The sequence below is a fragment of the Corvus moneduloides genome, chromosome 8 (genome assembly GCF_009650955.1).
Source record: "Corvus moneduloides isolate bCorMon1 chromosome 8, bCorMon1.pri, whole genome shotgun sequence".
NCBI classification, from domain to species: domain Eukaryota; kingdom Metazoa; phylum Chordata; class Aves; order Passeriformes; family Corvidae; genus Corvus; species Corvus moneduloides.
Window position 1 is genome coordinate 32,016,276 of NC_045483.1, and position 20,969 is coordinate 32,037,244.

General features: G+C 40.7%; 1 protein-coding gene across 5 annotated transcripts in view; it reads right to left on the bottom strand.

Annotated features, from left to right (window-relative positions):
• CTNNA3 (catenin alpha 3) overlaps positions 1-20,969 on the bottom strand; it is a 438,358-nt gene that overhangs the window by 103,252 nt on the left and 314,137 nt on the right. For all 5 annotated transcript variants that reach the window (XR_004241502.1, XM_032115986.1, XM_032115987.1 and 2 more), the window contains one exon: positions 8,174-8,374. Coding sequence is in view for 4 of the 5 variants with exons in the window: in XM_032115986.1 (XP_031971877.1) it covers positions 8,174-8,374 (201 nt within the window). In the remaining variant the exon portion in view is untranslated. The remainder of the gene's footprint in view (positions 1-8,173; positions 8,375-20,969) is intronic.

Below are 20,969 nucleotides of genomic sequence, written 5' to 3' on the forward strand. Positions count from 1 at the left end.
TTGCCAGAAAGGAATCACTAGAAAAATCTTAAGCAGAGTTGAGTTAGCTGTATGTAGCTGGAAATACTATTGAAGGGAGGCAGGGTGATCATATAATTTTATGATAGGTCATGTTACAAAAATTACGAACTTTACTACAAAACATAAAAATTTATTACATGCAAAAATGAAAACTGCGAAAGGTGCTTTTTGTAAATTCAGGTTAGGAAATTATCTCTCTGAAGAGCTTAGGAGTGAGCTAAGGCTGAAGAACAAAAAAGTACTGCCATTTTTCGGGACTAAGGAAATCCTTAGTGAGACTGGATTCATACTGAAGATTTAAACCAAAACAGTCTTCATAGGTACTATGAAATAGAGAATGAACTTTTAAGCACTGATGATTTCTGAAATGAAGTTACTCAGTCCACAATCCTGCTTAGGAAGCAGACCATGCTCTGACATGCAAATGGTCAGAAGAGTGGTAAATCCCAAAGTATTCAAAAGACTTCAGTATGTACTGGGAAAACCCAGCAGGTAGATCTGACCGGCTTAGCTCCAGGACACATCAGATGAAGCCAAAGCTGCTCATTAAGAACTAAAATGTTCCTATTGCAAAAACCTGTAAAACAGACAAAAACTTCACCTTCTGTAAGAAAGATGCCATCTCCAATGTGTTACAGTGTTCTAAAAGACAACAGAATGACAGGATTCTCTGAATGTGGAATGGCAAAGCAAGAGACACAGCAAACTAACCCTGGACAACTGCAACAGACACAGCATGCTTGTAACTCCCCCCAAAATGCAAAGAAACAATAGCATCAGGGTTTGTAGATACAAGACCACAAGAACAACATTATGACAACAGTAATGAGAGAAAACTGTGCCCCAGAGGCTCTGGAAAACACATTCCAAGTAACTGGAAAGGCTACAGAGCTGGAAGCGAAAGGCAAGTACAGACTTGGGAATGAAATATGCTTAACATTACAGAGGTCCAGGCACTTTGTGCAAGAAAGTCACAGGTGAAATGAAGGTAATGGCTTTGATATGGACATAGAGATAACCTTGCGCAAGCTTGAGAGTTTGCTTCAGTTAAAAATACATAGTAAAAGGAACAGCAGTAGTTCCCTGATCTCGTTATCAGCTTAAGGAAGGGCTGTCTTTAATGAAGGGACTCTACTAAACCAGACCAGTCCACTGGTCCTTAAGATCCAAGAGACAGAAATATATTAAAAGGGATATATGAAAGTTATACAGATATTGGAAAGTCACAAGTCATTTCTTAAAGTAGCTTCAAGTGAGGGAAGATTTATCACAAAATGTCACATACAGTGACTCAGAACAGCAATTCTACTTGAAAAAAAATCCAACAAACCAACCAACCTAAAAAAAACCTAGCCCACAAAACATTGGATAGAAGAAAAAAAAAAAAAGCCATTACTGCCCGTTAGTATACTTCCATCCTCAGTTCCCCTGTAGGGCCTGTGGAAATTGCAGAAACAAAGACAACAACTGGTGTTCAGTACTTTAAGGAAGGCTTAACCCAAGTGTCCTCTGCTCCAAAATCAGACTGCAGGCAAACCAGGCTTCACCAAGGAACATGGCAAATTCATTACCATGGGAGTAAGATTCAGAATTCACACAACATCCTCCCTTTTCCAGTTCTTCCACCAATGCCACTCAAACCAAGAGACCCTTCCCTCACCTCCCTCCCTCTCCCCATGTAATTTAGATGGGGCAAGACCACATGTGCCGAATCCATGGCAGGTCACAGAAAGGTATTTACGATCCTAATTCAGCAAAATGACCTAACAACCAAAAAAGTATCAAAACTCAACTGAACACGGCAAAAACAAATTTATTACCCTCAGAAACATGATTTTATTTTATAAAAATGCTGCATTTTAAATGCTGCTCTTATTAAGGCATCTTGGGGTGACCTTATGATGTGTATCCCATATCGCTGCCTATGCCCAGAAATTAATTCTTGTGCCTTTCTATGCCTCTAAACTAAGCCTGAGAGAGGGAAGGAAAAAACTGAGCAAAACTTTTTCAAAGCAGTTTGCAGCTTGTTCAAGGTCACACACAGATAGCAATGGGTTTTCCCCGCTGCAGCAGGGGAGGGAGGAAGCACCCGGCTGGCTGCTCCCAGGACAGTTTTTGGCCAGTGGTTCAGCTGCTTTTTTTTTTTCTCCGGAGAGAGACTGAGAGTTAAATTTTTCCTTCCCTGGAATTTCGGATTTTTCCCCTTTTCTACTGGACTGCGTGATTGCTTCAACATCAGAGCACATCGGGAGGACTTTCCACCGGGCACAGAGGGCCTGGCCCTGGGCCACGCCCCAGCTCTGAGGAGACCAAAGGGAGGACTCTAACACTTTCCCAGGTTTTTCTCCACAGCGAGAGATTTTATTATTTAGCATTATTTTCCTTTCCCGTGTGTTTGTTAAATAAATAGTTTTTATCTCTTTCACTTTCCTTTAAGGAAAATTTATTTTTTCCCGAACCTGGTGGGGGAAGGGTGGTTGTGCCTTCTCTCAGAGTATATTTCTAAATTTGGCCAAACCGGTACATAAGGTTTCTCTTGAGAAGGAGGAAAGTTCTTGGAGACTTTGAGGGTGTTCAAGAACTGCCCTGAACAGTGAGTCTGCATTGGGCACTCTGAAGCTGCTACTGAGCAAGGCCTGGGGGAGCAGTGCCCAGTAGTGCAGTTTCTTCTCAGTGCTTTAAATGACCACTAAGTGCAACAGCATTTTAAAGAAGCAAATGTGTAGTTAAAGGCACCTTAACGCCCTTAATGCTTATAATCAACGTGGACATTGCTGCTACTAACCGTGAAGCAAAGCTATTTTTGAGCTAGAGGAAAGGACGAAAAGATTGGCAAAAAGAAATGACAATGTTCAGGGTCATTTTTTGATTACCTGGAACACAAAAAATGTTGGCATTTCCCCCTATTTTTCAGAGCATTCTTCATATCAGAAGCAAAATCTGATTTTTAAAGCCAACATTCTTAACAGAATTTCACAGAAGGATCAGAACAGAGCCCTAAAAAAAAAAAGTCTCACTGCAGACTCCACCAAAGGGAAGTTATTGACTCTGTAATAGAGTAACAACCACAAGAATGAAGGTTTATTGCTTAAGTTATAGTCTTACAATCATCATGTAACATACACAAAGAATGTTTTAGCCTAAGTCATGAAAATACCCTCAGTGTTTTTCTTGGCCCATGTTTTTTTTCCTCTTACTCTTACAATAATTCTGCTGAATAGTTTCTCATAAGCTGTTCCTTGTCTGGGTTGTGTACCAATTTCACAAGTTCACCAATTCCATAAATTTGCATACTCAGGCCTCTCTCCTTCTTCAAATGTTTTGGGGATTTTCTTTTTTTTTTTTATTAATGTATTTTGAAGTGTCAAGAGTCAGTCTTCTTCAGCACTCTCTGGGCTTCATAAGAAAGGGTAAAAATCACTGAATACTAAACAGACTTGAACAGCAAGTATTCTCTTTAGTTCTCATTCTGAGAGTGATGAACAAGTGGTGAAAAATAATTTTTCATTAAAAACACTTGTGTTTCTAAATTAATAAAAACTTAGGATTTTTCATGTGCCCCACAGAATGAGTAAGATCCATTCACCTCATTTTAGCTATCCCCAAAGAAATAATTTAGAATAAAGTTGGTCATATTGGTATCTTTTGTTCTATGACAAGAGGTAAGGACCTTCAACAGGCCGTTCATCCCATTTAAGGATCCTATCTGAGTATACATCTTAGGAAAAGCCAGTGAAGTCTCTGGAGATGCTCCTTGCTCCCCATGCTGCCTCAGGTGGCTTTCCTAAAGATGACAAAATAAGTCATAAATGTCAGAGTGGGCACAACCCCCTCTTGCATTTCCTCTTTGGAGGGTGTCTTTTGGGTGAAAGAGTCACATTCCTGAAGAAGAGCAGGCAATCCCTACCGCAGAAGACTCGAGGCAGGGGACAAAGGAAACTGACAGTCATTTCACATAAGATGCTGCAACAAAACCTGTGAACTGGATTTGAAAAAGGCAAGTGAAGCAGCCAGGGAAATACAAGCCATTAGCTTGTGCACATAGGCTTGCAAGAAATGGAAAAGCTAAATAAAAAGCTTAAGTTGGAAGGAAGTTTGTATCATGAAAACCCACTGTCCTTTTATGACTGAGATAAATTACCTTTTCCCAGAGAAAAGCAATGCAGTAGATTTAATCCACCCTAGAGAATCAATTAATAAATTACTGTACAGGAAAGCTCTGTTTCAGGTGTAGTAGATAAGTACTAATATGGAGCTGTACAAGTGCACACACTGAAAGGGCTATGAAGGGAAAGGGTAGACTGGAAGGTGACCAAAATAGCAATCTTGGGACCAGAAAATAAATAAATAAATAAATTAGTGTAAATAAATAAATTCATTCATACTGGCACGTAATATGACATTAAAACATTCTGCCAAAAAAGTAACTGAGGCTTGTGAGGTCTTAAAGAAAATCACTGGACACAAATCCAAGCACTCCAAAAGAGGTCTGAAAACAATGTCTTTGGCCCACTGGGGACTTGAGACAGTTAAAATACTTCCAATCTTTGTCTCCACCCTTTTCCTTGTTTTTTTATAAGATCTGTAAACATCTAAATACCTAAAGGATTTATGTATGTATTTACACGTGTATGTGTATCATTATTCTTTAGCATTAAAGCAAAACTGCAGACCAAATTTACAATACAGACTTTATACTATACCAACAGATATATGCCACAATATAAATTGTTGACTTAAATTTAACTGTTGCAGATTCTGGCAGACAATAAAATAACATAGAAGACTGGTATTTAAAAGTAGAGCACAAGATCTCCCTTCCTGTTATGAAGTAGAAATACCTTAGGGTTTTATAAAAAGAGTTCCTAAATGTTTCATTTTACTTTGATACAACAGTACACAAACCCTACCAAAATGCAACAATCTGCCTATTTTGATCTATCCACCAGTGCCAGACATTAGGAACGAAAGAGGCATCAGCAGTGACGTTTTCACAGCCTTAACCATACCACAACACAGCCTCAAGCTCAACTACCTTACCCCTGCACAGTCCAACAGGCACTGTGGGGTTAAACCCGCTGCCTCCATAGAACGCACAGACCCCGCAGCTCAACACTTTTCTCCAGTGTCCCCATGGTTTTACGCAGACCCTGGGCCATGACGCTTCCAGGGCATGATGCTCAATACTGATTTACAACCATCTGCACCGGGGCCTTGGCTGGAATGCTCTGCTGCTCTTCGCCACCCACACACCTCCCCGCTCTTCCCACAGAAACCTGAGAGCAGGAGGGACAGAGAACGTTCCGGTGTCACTGTGGTGTAGAACTAGGGAGCAGCCAGCACAGCACTCCCTCACAGCAGGAGCTGGGGAGCATCCCTGCACCCCCCCCATTACTACAGCCTCAAGGACTGGGTATCAGCAGAAACTCTGCACAGGCCCTGGCACTGCAACTACAGAGTCACAGAACCATTTCAGTTCAGAAAGACCAAGATCATCAAGTCCATCTACAGCTATCTCCAATATGAGATCATGTATTCTCTCCCCACAGTCTTGTGCTTCATTACATTCTAAATTGAGCCTGTGGACTTCAGCCTTCTCTAATACATGACCCTGGCCTATGCCCATGCAGTGACCTCATAAAGCAGCTGTTAGTAACACAACTGTGTACGATCACATAACCACACTGTCCTAATGCATGTCATGCACACACAGAGTGCAAATCAAGGGATATCAAGGCTGCAAAGACAACTCCAGTTCTGGCAGTATTTAACTTCTAAAAGCTCAGCTCCACACTATAAATGGGGCTTTTGCAGAGCCTTGGTGTTAGTTTTCTTGGGGTTTTTCTTCTTGTTCAGCGAAAGGGAAGAGGTAAAACAGAGGAACAGCATAAATACACCTGAGAAAGCAGACACTCCATTGTACAGTGCTATAGAGATGCACTTGGTTGCCAACAGCTCGTATGTACACCAGACTACACAACCTGAGCTAAGAAATTAAGATCCAGTTTTTAATACTCATTCTTTGGCAGTATTAAGATATTACTGTTGAATATCTCACTTTATCTTAAATATGTCTGATGTCTTCCAGCTGAAGAGACAGATTCAGTGATCTTATGCTCTTTTCTTACATACTGCAATGCAGAGAATTAAACCTTTTTCTTATAAATTACCTCGACATGCATTCCACAACTTAGCCTTGATTTTTGTTTTAACAAACAGTAAATATATCTGCTCCTCTTTCTGCACATTTTCTCTCTCCTGCTACCTCCAGTTTGCATCCTTCCTATTTCTTCTCCCATTCACTCTTCCATTTTTGTTTTTACTTCTCTGCTATTTTCACGTATGCTGCTTGTCTGTAATTTTGTTTTCCCTAATTCTACACTACCTGCAATAATTTCTCATCAGTAACACTTCATCTCTTCATTAGGCATAAAGGATTCCCTTCACTGCCTGAGGTTATTTGTGGAAATTAACTGAGGAGGTTATGGCAGCATAAATACAGAGTTCTCTCCTGGTGAAGTGTCCCCTTGCAATCAGCTGGACCTGAAAGGCCCAGCTGGGATAGAATAGTTTAGGTTACACCTGAGGGCTGCAATCTACCTACATTTTACCTGTAAGCTGAAAAAGTTAAAAATAACAAAACCAGGAAGCAACCAAGCAGCTCTCACACAGCTCGATGTCTGTTCATTGCAGATCATATAAATATAGGCGGAAAAGAGAAGTACATGTGCCTTTTTTCCACTCCTATTGAACAACAAAGACAGTGAATTCTTTGAAGTACTGCGAAGTCATTTGAGATGTCACCATGCTTGATGTCCCTTGAAACGAGCAAACAACCACAACCAGTGTTGTGTCTCCCTGTCTTCTGCAGACAGACAGGTTTAGGTATATTATATATATTACTGTCAAAGCAAGGCAACAGAACAGAAATCACTGTCAACTCCTAATGTCTTTAAATGCTATCAGTTTCAAGAAAAACGGGCTCAGCTTTTAAATGAGAATCAAAACTTTGCTTTTCTATGCTGCTTCTCTTGATATCTGTCACAGTACTTCCAGAAATCATGAAGAAAGGAATGCAATGGCGACATTTTTTCAATTTTCTCATCACAATATAGTAAGATAAAAACAGGCAAGTCTATTTCAAACTCTTCCCACTATTCTGTCCCTTTTGCCACTTCACTACAATGTCAGTTTACTCTTGTTCACGTGAAGATGGTTCTGCCCTGGACATATTTGAACTTTAACTAAGAGCAAGCTCGAACAAAATTCCTGTCTTTTCTTGTGGTAAAATGAAGCAAATATCAGTCAAATGTAAGGTACTAGACATTTGTTTGGATTGATAGAGCTAGAATTTAGACTTCTGAGTTCAGGAAGCTAAATCCCATAGTCCAGGGATGTACAGACTTGGAGAAAATCTCTTAGGAGCAGTTTAACTGCCCAACTATTAGACTCGCAACCACTGAAAACATGGACGTACTGGGAACTCCACAGATAATTTCTTTTTTTTTTTTTTTAATTAAGTATACACGATGAAAACCAGAGAATCATTTACAGAAAACACAGGAACCATTTCTAAAATAGTGCAGTTACACCCCCTGTGGCCAGTACAGGCATTTGCAATACAGGTATTCAATATAGGATGCCCTCTTTTTTAATACTATGAAAATGTAAAGGAGACTACTAAACATTTTAGAAAGTTTCAAACTTGCTTTGCAAAAACTGAAGACTTTTTGGGACATCTGATCAACAGTCTTTAAAGTGGAAGTACACACAAATCATGCACCTCCTTCTCTGAGTTTGCCTTTCATCTGCTTAGAGCAGGTGTGGTAAGGCCAGTGCAACAACGTGGGAAGCTCCTGCCTCATTAGTTACAAGTCTTCAAACATTGTGACATGCATTAAGAACCCCAGTAACAGCCTTCCATAACTTAAGAAACCTTACAGAGATCATGTAACTCAAAATTTTAGAAGTGAGTTTTGCACTGCATGGTCTCATCCTAACTCGACAGCTTGCTGAAAGGAGAGCAGAGACCTCAGAGGGAACCATCAGTGCACCACCCGTGCGTTACATCAGAGACCCACAGGATTCACTTTAAATGTGGCGGATAAAGGCAAGGTTACACCACCATAAAAGCTCCAGAAACCAGACTCACCGGCCTTGGTGAGATGCTGCACGTGCATCATGACCCCCTCGGTGTAAGCTCCTGGCTCATAGTTGTCCATCTCCCCCGCCACGATGTGAGCGACCCTGGCGGCGCGGCCACGGATGGCGCCCGCGGCACGGTCCAGGCCCTCGGCATCCTGCTCCCTCAGCGCCACGATGCACCGGTTCACGTCCTCCAGGATGTGGCTCTCTGCAAGCACAATGGTACTGCTTTAACACACGCTTCTTATGCACTCAGACACCACTTACACACACAGCTGAGCTTGGCTGCAAAACTTACAGTGGGAAACCTACACTGAACTGCCTTGAAATTCTGCTAACAACTTCCCGATTCCTAGAATTCAAAGGCACTGTAATACCTTCCTATAAGCAAGAGCAACAATAAAATACTGAGTCAGAAAGTGTCATAAAAATAAGAAAACCATAAAGCTTTACACACAAGGTAAGTATTTGCAAAATGAACGAAAATTTGTTAAAGCTGCTACTTTATTGTTGAAACCTTCTTAAGCCACTGTGACATTTTCCCTAAAGAGTCTCCAATGACAAACAGTTGCTCAACAACTAAACCAACTTCTTTTATATCCATGCCATAGGATGCTCATGCTAAATCAAACTCTAAAGTAAATTATCACCCCCTTGTCTTTCTAAACATAAATTTTTAAACTGGCAATAGTAAAGTTATGTTTGTGCTTACCAAACCATTCTTTGATACTCAAATACGTAGAAATGAGGAAAAAAACATCAGCAGGAAGGACAAAGATGAAGGAGAAAATACTGGAACTAAAGACTGGTCCTAAACTAAAGGGTAACAAGCATAAGAAAGGATTCAAATCAAGCTAGAAAACAGTAATGTCAGGGGCTACAGAGAGAACAGTTATGTGGTATCTTAATATTTCCATCTATACAACCAATATTGAAAGACATAGTCCTTTTTTTTTCAGGCAGAGTAATGCAAATATAAAATCTAACTTATGGTACAAAGGTAGTATTTAAAATAAGTTTTTAAATGATAATATGTTTACTGCTTTAAAGCTTAAATACTTCTTAAAAGCTTCCCTATTAGTGCTGATATTTAATTTCCTTTCCTACACAGATCTACAATCTGCTTTGTCTCTCCAGAGAATGTACTACAAGAGCATTAGAAGTGCACTTTGTGAAGGCAATAGATTTGCTCCATCTTCAAAAGCACCAGTGAAACTTCCCTTGCACTAAGCAATGAATTAATTCAGAGCTTACAGGTTTCTTGTTAATTCACATGACTGCTATTCGGTACATGAGTATTAAATTATGTTTTATGTTATACAATAAATTGGACAATCACAGTAACTTGGACAGATAAAACACACCATTAGGTAATCCTAAATTACTAACTGGATCTGGCATGAGTATCTTGGGATTCTGCCTATGCAAAAACCTATGAATTCTGGTTCAGTTTATGAAATGGCTACATCACAGAATGCCTCTGGAAACATAAGTGTCCTTATCTTTTTCAGATCCATGTCACCACCTCCAAGGTCAGCATTAAAAAAGAAATTTAGCAATGCTGACTTTGTCAGCACTCCGTGTTCATTTGGTAGCTGCACCCATGGACTGACAGCTCCATGAAAAAAGGCACTCAGCACTGGCAGCTACTTCAGTTCCTCCCATGCCAAACACAACATATCCAGCTGGGAAAGAAGGCACCAAATGACCAGGTGCACAAAGAGGTTCCAGGCACTAACCTGTGTTGTACAGGTTAGAACTTACCTTTCCTTTTCCAGGCATCTCTTCCTGTGTGCTTCCACAACGGGAGGCTTCCAAACCAACCAGTTTGTCAATGTGCACAACGATGGAAAGAGAGGGCTGACATGCACAGAATGCAGAGAAACTACTAAAATACCCCACTTCTGCTGCCACAGTTATGTCTAAAATGAAGTAGTACGGGCCACTACTGTATTAGTTTTAATACTGTCCATGTGTTAGCAGAGACAATGACAGAAGTGGATAGTACAACCACCACTTTAAGGGTCTTGGTGTGAAGAATACACTGCTTTTTACTGTCCAGCAAAGACAGTGATTAAAGGGCTTAACCCTGTGTAAACAGAAAAGCAGGGCTCTTCTGGGATCTACCAAGCAAAATCTCCATAATGGAAAGACACAGTCACCTGGTTATTTCATATGACATGAATCTCATGGGCATTAAAAAAATAAAACTGCCTGTGGCCTAATGGACATACTGCATGAATGGAACACATGGTGGAAAGCTCCCAGGTTCCCAACCCTTCTAAGGGATGTCACTAACAACATGTTTACGGAACAGCAAACTTGAGACCAGATGCTCAAGAGAAACACAGTTAGACCTGTATGTTGTAAGCCTGAGATTCCCATCAGCAGCTTCCTTCCAAAATGGCAAGGCTCCTTTTAAGGCATTTTACAACTGGATGTAAATTAGACTGTGATGTATGCTTTCAGATACTGTGTTTCAAAGATGACAAAGAGGGACACAGATTTTATTTTGTACTGTCCGTCCACCTCCTACTAGAAAAGAAGTGCAACAGCTTTTCTTGCTCCATCCATCCATGGCCACATGTCAAGGATCACTGGGAACCTGCCCAATGCCATCTGTGTGTCAGACACTCCCAAGCCCTGGGCAGCATGACAACAGATACAATGGGCACACACAAAAATCACAAGTGAGCTTGTCCCCAGCACAGGCACTGCCCAGCAGCACCTGCTGAATACCCACAGCCAACAGGCAGCCTCTCACAATGTTCTGAAGCTCTTCCCAGATGAGCTACTTTACAATCAATAAAACTTCGCTTAACTTAATTTTCCCAAGGCACAAATAAGCTTATGCATTTGCCTTAGGAGATCTAACAGAAAAGAAAAGAAACAGCACTGATCACAGTCCAGCTGAGATTGTTTTAACCTCTATCTTTCTTACAGATACTTCCTCTTCCTATACAAAATGCATTAGGTCAACTTTTGATTTTCATCCAAGTATCTTACTTTCCAAAGCAGAAAAGGAAGATTAGGATGATGTACCATCTCTTTGTCATGAGTCAATGTCTAGCAGAAGAGTTAATTGTAACAGTGGATTGATAGATGCTTAAGGAAATTGTCAGATTGCCATGGTTGCCACAGCAATTATCACGAGCAGTGCACTGCACCTTCTGATTTCCCTCTGGGATTTTGGTGTTAGTCAAAAATGGCCAAAAATCATATCTCAGCTGAGCTAACCAATGGCTAATAAAGCTGTCTGTTAAAGCCATGACTCAGACTGTCTCTGGGACAAAATCAATAGCTCTTCCTTTGCATGTCATCTAAGAAAAAGACAGGTGATGCCCTTCCACTCACTTGGTACTAATTAAGGCCTCAGTTGAAGCACTTTAATAAAGTTTCTCTGTTTAGCTAAAAAAAAAAAAAAAATTGTGAACTAAATGGAAACATTATGAAAAAAAGAAAAAAAATTACTAGAAATTTTAAAAATGTAGTACATGAAGAAGCATTATAAAACTCAATTTGGTCTCCTGAAGACAAGACAAAAATTAAACATTCTTCTCTGCAAGCCTTAAATCATAAAATTAGGAATGTATGCGGTGATAGTCTAGCCAAAAAAAAAGATTTCTATCTTTTCCTATCTGTTGGCATGATAAAACGGGAAGCAAAGAAACTTTGTACAAAAAGTCAGCTTCCTTTCAGATAACTCCTATTCCCTGGCCATGGTACCTTACAGTGCTCATCAGAAAAGGATTCCAAGTTTTCCAATAATGGCACTACCTAGCATGGCAGAAGACATGCTCCCACAGACTCACAATGCTTTTATGAACTCCAAAAAGGTATCTGACAGCAAATAAACATTAAGACCATCCATACTTAGATTTAGCAAGTTTTAGTGCCAAAGTTAAGAGAACAAAGCAACTAAGCGGAAAGTGCAAGTCCCAGTATACAACTCACTGCTATCACTCCTCTTGTATTCAGATAGGAAAAAAAAAAAAAAAAAAACACAAAACCAAAAAAACCTCAAGTTAATCTAATTCCCACCTTTTTGCTACATACTGAAGTTCAGACAATACTCAAGGCTAAATCTCCATCAGCAATCTTATGAAACAGATTTTCTTGGCACTTGCAGCTCTTTTAATAAAATATCTATATTCTACAAGCAAGACAGTCTTAGTCACTACTCAGAAATAAAATCACTGGTAATCACCTAATGTCCAAAGTTCCTGGCAATTTCAAGAGAAGAATTTTTAAATTAATAGAAAAGTGCAGAAAAATAAATACTTAAAACAAGGAAAATACTTGTCCTTTCTTCTCTAATTGTATTAACTAAACATCCTTCATCTGCTAAATCTAAGGAACTAAATGGTAATTTCTAATATTGTTAGTTGCTAATCCATCTGACAACACTGTCATTCTGTCTCAGACCAAGGGTGGTACTGACAGGCAGGGTCCCCAGTTGTCTGGTATTTACCCAAATGCATTCACACTTCCAAAATGCTCCAGCTTTAAACACACAGAGCTATAACATAAAAAGTGTTAAAGTGTCTACTGTCCAGCTTAAAAGGCAAGGAGGATCCAGAAAGCTACAGGCTAAAGCTTCACCTCAGTTCCTGTAAAAATTATGAGGCAAGACCTCAAGGAAAACATTTCCAGGCACCAGAAGGACAAGAAGATTATTAGGAACAAACAGTACTGATTTACTACTACAGGCAAATCAAGCATGGACAAACTGATTGCTTTCAGTGACGAAGGACTGGCTCTATGGATGAGGGCAGTGCTCTGGTTATCCCTTACCTGAAAAACACTTGTGCCAGTGTCCCCAGCCTCCCTACAGGGAAACAAGGGTGGCAGTACCTGGGCAGGTGAACAGCCATGGGCAGGTGAACAGCCATGGGCAGGAGTCAGCCCTGCAGGCTCACCAAAGAGCAGGCAGTAGGACCAAGTTACACAGTGTGCTGGGACAGCTGCTCCTCAGGAAGGGGGGATGACGAGGCTGGGACCATTTAAGGCCAGACACAGCACACATCCTGAGCAGCTCTGGAGGTGACATCGACTGGGCAGATTGGCTGGCTCAAACTCCAGAGGACAGGGCTGCCACCCAGACCAACCCTGACAAGCTGAACAAATGCACCAACAGGCAATTGGTCAGCAGGAAAGCAAAGGAAACTTGGGACTTGATATAATGAAAAAAAAAATAGTTTCTCCACTATGAGCATGGGGAAACATTTGAACAAATTGCCTGTGAAGATCAGAAATTAATTGGTGTAGACAATTGGGTGCAAATGCTGTTGTTCTTAGGTGCTAGAGAAAATGAATTTATATTCCCTTTGCGGCAGACTTTTCCAGCACTGTTTAACTATAACCTCCCTTTGAAAGGGGAGTTGTGATGCCAAGAAAGATCAAGCATATACATGAGAAGCCTCCTGAGTTAACATGTATGCCTCATGTTAATGGATACTAGGCTGCAAGCAGAGATTTTCCTGAAAGAACAACATGTCCACAAAATTTGCCAGAGTGTTCCAGAAAACAGTAAGCTAACTTGGAAAACAGGTAAAATCTAAGACTATCCAGTATCACGGGACATAAGACAGAAATATGGTGTCTGTCTCAAACAGTAAGCTGGAGGCTGCAAGACAAAAGCTAGAAGACAACAGAAGAATAAAAATGGAAGATGACTGTGGGGAGAGAAAAGCAGGAATAGTATGAAAATAGCCCCCTAGGCAATGTTCTTCAGGATCTATCATTATCTGTGCAAGTCCCTATAGATTATTTTTCAGGGAAAAGAGACACAATACTTTATGTTTTTAGAAACTTAAACCTGTAGCCGGAAACATTGGTTTCAGTTCTGTTCCCAGAAAATACTAACTGAAGTGTGTATTTCTTCCAGGGTGATCAAAGCATTGACTGAGTTGGCAGCTTCTCCTTAAGGTTCATTTTCATTCACATATGCATGAATGAGTCTGAAACGCCAGTACCTAAACTCACGAAACCTAAAAAACTCACACAAAAAAACCCATCAACACAAACAGAAAAACACACAAAAAAAAAAAAAAAAAACAACAAAAACAACCCAATCCACATAGTAAAACCAAACCCACCCAAAATTCTCTGCCACATCACCACCAAAACAGAAAGAGACAATATGCCTTAAATAAGTATCTACTAATTACAGAGTTGGCAGCCCAAAATTATCAGTTTAACTGGCTGATAAAGGTTTCAGATTACAGAAAATTTCTCCCCCTGCATGAGTGAGAATCTTACAGCAATATTAATCCTTTCCAGAGTTTAATTCCTCTCCCTCATTCCTTTTAATGTGATTACAGTAAGACTTGGTTGGTTTGAGATGCTAACTGCTTGTGCTTCAATCCTTGCCCTCCACTTCTTGGGCACAAAATTCAGCCCTCAGACAGGTTTCTGGACTGTCAGCTTCCCCATTCAGCAACCAGGTGTATTCCAGGACCTTGGGGAAATGAAAGAAGCACCAGCTTTAACTCTCAGCATGTGTCAGTGTCTCTCCTCTCCTAAAGCTTCACACTAGCCAAGCTCAGAGAGCTCGGAAAACAGGGAAGTTCCCTGTAGAAGTACACAGGCCAACCTGGATCCAGGTAAGGATCTGGAGAGAGCACAGGCAGACAAGACGTAGACCAGAAGCACGAACACTGGGACAGGACCGAGATAAAGGGAAGCCAGAAAAAGCAAAAATGTCAACATATCCAGCTGGGCAGGGGTCACTTCTCCATTTCCAGACTTCAGCTGTTCCCTGGGCTGCAAGCCCAAGGAAACACTTCCCTTCAGAAACATGCAGGGGTGACACGCACTCACAGAACTTGGCCCCAGCCCCTTCACTTGGCCCAGTCCTCTTAAACACACCCTTCTTGTGTCAGGTGAAGAAGTTACTCATTTTAGGGACAATCCACCTCCATCCTTCACATACACATGTAAAGGTCTGCAAGGACTTGGGCCTCAGAGGTGCCCATTTCTCGTCTCTGGCTACAGTCACCTCAGAATGCTTAGCTCAGTTTTTATCCTAAACTTACGGGGGATGGTTCATACTTCTTCTCAACAATATACAGAAGCAACATAGAATTTTTTATGTATTAATACTCTGTAACATGCTGCTGACTCTGCAGGATCAGAAGGGAAAACCAAAGAATTGGAAATGGCAGCAGGACAGGAAAGAGGAGACAATGAGGAAGTAAAACAAAGCATTCTTGTTGAATCCTTAGAAATCACTGTAACCACAAATAGTGTTTGCAGTATGCCCTCCTGCCCCTTTTCAACTGCTACTAAATTCCAGAATGAACACAGCCAATTCTACTCAGACTAGCAATGTCTCAGCTATGACCTAGGTAATTATAATGTTGATAACCCAGGTAAATTATGGCAATAACAATTCTCTCACAGAAGAGCATTCTCTTCATCAAAGTAGTATAACCAAAAATAGTGAACTTTTTCCAAGAAGATAATTTACCTTACTAACAAATTCATCGACTTCAACTTCTTGAAGTACAATGCAATAAAGCTCTTCAACCTTAATTTGACCACATTAACCCCTGAAAACAATGACCAGAATGCCATTTGGCCAACATGAGGCAGCAAACCTTTTTCGAGGAAAACTAGACTAGGAAAACTTTTTCTGTGTCAACTACAGCAGAGAGACTGATACTTCAATGTGCAGTTATTTACATTAGAATTCTCATGGTACATGTGCAGCCTGGTCTAGCTGATGGTGTCCCTGCCCAAGGCAGGGGACTGGATGGGTTTCAAAGTCCCTTCCTGCCCAGACCACTCTATGATTCTATGATCTCCTAGATCTGCTCACAAACCGTCCCTATCTCCTCTTCCATAGCAAGTCCTGTTTCAACTAACCTGCTTTATACACCCTGCTTTGCTAAACTGCTCCAAAAAGTAGCTAGTAATGTATCAGGTGTAAATACCTCAAGAAACAGTGCTTCCAGACAAATCCAAGAAGCCATGAGTTATCAGCATACACCCTTCTCCTCCAACAATTCTTTTTAGGAATTTAAGTTTTAGTGAACACAGAATGCTAGAAAAACATTTCCACATGACCTTAATTCTGCATTAACAGGTTAATTGACTCTGGTTTTTCACTTCTGCAGTGTGAGGCTGGCAAATGAGCGGTAACAGTCAAAATGAAGCTGCTGAGGACTGGGGCAGGAGAGACAGGGAATCACTGCAAGGATAATGGGATTCACCAGAATAAAGAACCTCAGAGAGGTTGTTCTTGGTTTGAATACAATACGGACCCAGCTGTGAGCAGCAGGATGGACTAGACCTTCAAGTCCCTTCCAACCACAGTGGTTTTAGGATTCTGTGATAGAGAGGGAAGAACAGTAAGAACTGCCGGCCAAAACGAGCATGGCTAAGGAGGACATAGCAGGCTCCCCAAATGACTGGCACACACCTCTTCTGCATCAGCAAGGCCTTTTACAGACATTGTCATAAAATTGTTCACAACATTTGCCACCAACTGGCAGCCTTAGCTTAAACTTTTCTTTTGAGCTTGTTACCTTAGACATAGTCATTACTTTTCACTCTTTACCTACTGGGTAATGGAGAATTATTTGTCTTACAAAATCCTGTCACGTTTTCCCTTAGTATGTGGCAGTCAGCTCAAAAAATACACACGTTAACCATTTTCTTTATGTTCAGTCTGGGCCTGTTCCCTTCATTTCCACCGCAATGCACAACCAGAGCATTCATTATTCTCCACAGAACATTCCCTCTCAAAAAATACAGGAGACAGTTTCCCTTTCTGTCCTTTTATAAATTCTGGGAGGCTTCTTTTTCCAGGAGATGAACTACAGAAGGGGAGACACTTTTCTTGGCAATTTGCTCCTTTGTTTCTTCATTGCCATTAGCTTTGCAGCAGCCTGCTAGAACTGTCTGTGGAAGAATTCTTAACAACAGGAGAGCATTCTCCTTCAGCATATAAGCAGAGGACTGTGTCACATAAAAAATGCTCCACAAGCCTTTGCTTGGTCTTTTGTGCCTCACCTGCCTGGTTTCAATGCAGAGTTGCTTACACACCCAATTAATTAAAGCAGATAGAAGCTACAAAAAAAAAAAAAAAAAAAAAAAAAAAAAAAAAAAAAAAAAAAAAAAAGTTGCATTCTCAGGGCTATGAAAGTTGAGATTCAATTTTCCATATCATTTGCTCTGCCAAAAGAAAAGAACTGAAGTCTGAACTTTTATTGCCTTAGGTGAAATATGAACTGGCCCAAAACAGGGCATAAATAAATTTGTTTTCTGCCCTTCTATGGCTGGGAAATGGAAAATTTATTGTTGCTTTCTAAATTCTGCATTCAGAATCCACATCTAGCTAAAATATTGCCTTACTTCATGAAAATATCTCTTAGAAACTCAGAAAGGCCTTGATAAATCATAAATCTTTAAGTCTAAAATGGCAAAAGCAATGTTTTCTGAGTAAGGGATTATCTAAAGGAATTAGTTTACGCCAGGAATTACACCGAGACTTATCTCATTGGAAATGAAAGTCTTTAGAACAGGGAAATAACTAGCCAGATTATAGGGAAATAGTTCATAGCACCTGCCTTAAAAATCAATGCATAGCTGATAACCTAGTTCATAATTTCAGGGCAGATGCTATAGAATGAAGAGCTGGCATTCTTCCCAGTTTGGACCAAACAGCATAAAAAGAAATTTGCAATTACTAGGGAATATTCAATGTCTGTCTTTGCATCAGCTGGAAGGTTTGGACAATTTGTTACCTTCAAAAGATTTCATTTCCTTGGGTGGGGAGAGAGGAGAATTAACAAATGTGATATTATCTATTTCCTTTTGCTATATCAGTGGTGTAAAATTGGAGAGCTTTGTGTTACCTGTTTCACAGCGCATTCAACAAAGCAGACTATTATGTTAAATGGTGGCTATTTGACTGTCTATGAAATATTGTCAAAAGATAATAGCCATCTGCCACTCTTCAATAATTGCTTAGGTGAAGTTACTGACTTTATGATAATATTCTCTTGTTACAGCTTTGTATATCCTTTAGCGAGCATGTGATCAACACCTAATAATGCTGTTTGACACAACAACCAAGGCACAGACAGGGCAAGTGTTAAGAGAGAGAAAACGTTTCATTGACAAGAGACAATTGGGGTAGGAAACTCCCAAGTCTCCCTACAAAAACAGTAACTTTTAAACTGTGACAAACTTGTCAATTTTTCTGCTGTATCCTCCTCTGCAAATTGGATTGTTTGCTGGTGAAAAGTTACCTCTCACTTGCAGAGAAAAGCTGCCTCTTCATTAGATCAGTTTTCCCACTAAAATCTAAGCTGATACCTTTTTTGCTCTTGGTGGAGGACGGGTGCTGCTGGTTTGTTTTCAACTTGTTGGGGTTTCAGAGGACCTAAAGTTTGGGAGGTTGTTTGTTTGGTTTGAAGTTTTATTACACTACCATCCACCAAATTTCTGAGACCAAATCTGAGGTATCTGCTAAACTTACATGCACCAGAAGTTAAGGTGTAATTCAGACTTTGTGCACCCCACATACTCAATTAGCACTCTTTGACTTCACACTCGGTTTTTTCTCCCTGGTGTGCTAAGGGTTCCCACCTTTGTAGCAAATAGGCACGTCCTACCCAGCTGCTGGACATTCCAAAGGGTAGGCTGCCTTTGGACTACCAAGAAAACCTTGTTAGAGTCCTACTGCTTGATAACAAGTACACAAGAGGGAACCTTTAAGGGACACATCACATTCAACAATCAGCTTTTGCTCATCTTGTGCACATATGCAAGTCTGTTTTGTAAAGTTTCACTTCGAAAGAACAGACAGATTTGACATGCTGCTTCCAGTAATAAAAGCACAGTCCAGTTTCAGAACTACAACACAACTGGAACCTGCTCTCCCAGACAAAGATTTTGTATCTTATCCTTGAAACAGAGCCTGGCATTCTGCACCACCTTACACTCTTAATGCCATTGACCAAAATCTTCCCTTACCATTTGGTTGTGCTTATTTTCCTACCAGTTTTTGGGAACACTTGTGCATATTTCCAGTAGACCTCATTACAAAAAGCAAGCAAATAAATTTCTGCAAAGCTGCATAAAACCATTAAAAGCTACTGCCACAAATGCAGCTGGAAAGACATTAGCAAGCAGCCTGTTAGGAAATAAACACACAAAAAATTAATCCAAAACTGCATCAAACCCATGCATCTTAGACCATGCTCCAAAGGCTGCCAAATCTCAACTCGTCCAAATCCCATACAAAGTGAATTCCGAATGCATCAGCCTTCAAAACTCTTGAGGAAGATGCCAGTAGTTTGCAAAGCTTGTGATGAGAAACAAATCTCATAGTTAAAAAGATCTCAGCAACAACTTACTGAAATTCAGTAAGAACAGAGCAGGAATTCAATATGAAATTTCAGTTTCTGAACAGAAACCTCAAGTCATCGAAATGCCAAGTTCACTGCTGAAGTGCACTACCCAGCTCCTTAGTCCTGCCTGCTTGCTCAGTGACTTCACACATCCCATTTGCTCTTACCCTCTACAGCTCTCCAAAAGTTCACCACTAAAATATTCCCGTTACCTCAGTAACAAGAGCAGATGATCTTGATTTAGAAAATACTAATTTGGAATAGCAGGTTTTCATGGGACAACACTTGCCAGAATGGTTCCCAAAATCAGCCTGGTCAATCTGACACACGGTCAGATCCGGTGGCTAGGACATGGCATACCTAACCAAGCAGTCCCTAAGAACACATCCACTGCCTAACAAGTGTAACACATTATAATGTCTGTCCTTGAGTCTAAGCAGGAGTGTTGCAAGAGCAATTTGCATTTAAATCAGTGTATCAGGACTGTAAGCTACTTCTGAGGCAAGGATAGGGATTACCAAAGGGAGATAGCAGACAATGTTAGATTTTCAATGAAAACAAAATGCATACCATGACATCAACAAATTTCCAGGAAGAAGACATTCCTCTAAAGAAAACTGAAAATTGCTCATTGAACTATCAGTTGTGACACGAAGCATATCAAGTTCTATTTATCTTAATAACAGAGTAAGAAAAACGGATTACCATGGTGGTAACTTTTGGATTTCCGTGGTGGTTGGTAGGAATCAGAAACCCATATGTAGTATTTCTGCTGGCAAACTGGTATAACTTCTATGTAAAACAGAACAGAGAGAGGCTGGAACACAACATAATTAAGAAGAGTTCAGGTAGCTCTGCAGAGTACAAAGCTGCGATCACAAACCAGAGGCACCAGCAAAGAGTGAGAGAAGCACTTCAGCTGGTAACCGTACACTGGATTTCCAAAAGGCTTTCAGCTGCTGTTCCTGGACAGTTCTGAGATGGCACACGGTAAGTGTAGAGGAATTCCTTGTGAAATATAGGATACCCCAGGAGAGCTTGGGCATCCCAGGGCTGTTGCAGAAGTACCCCTGACGGGGCCTCAGGCTGAAAACAGGCTTGCAAGGCACCTGCTAGCTGGCAGCCTTGAACAGCCTTGGGAAAAGGTATACACTGGTCAGCTCCCACGCTGCTTAGAGGCTTTCTCATGGGAAAGGGGCGTGAACTTTGGAAGAAGTATAACTTGGTGTAACCGAATAATAAGACTGGAGCACGATGCTCAAATCATATCGGTGTTCGTATCGTGACTCTGGCTGGATTCCCCTGCTCCCGGGACGCCCCCTGCTATACGTGGCGCCCGAACAGGGACACGAGTGAGTTTTGCTTCAGGCAGGTTCGTTTCAATGCGGTAAGACTCCGAATTTCATCGTATCGATGCAGCGGAGCCAGGGGAACCAGAGT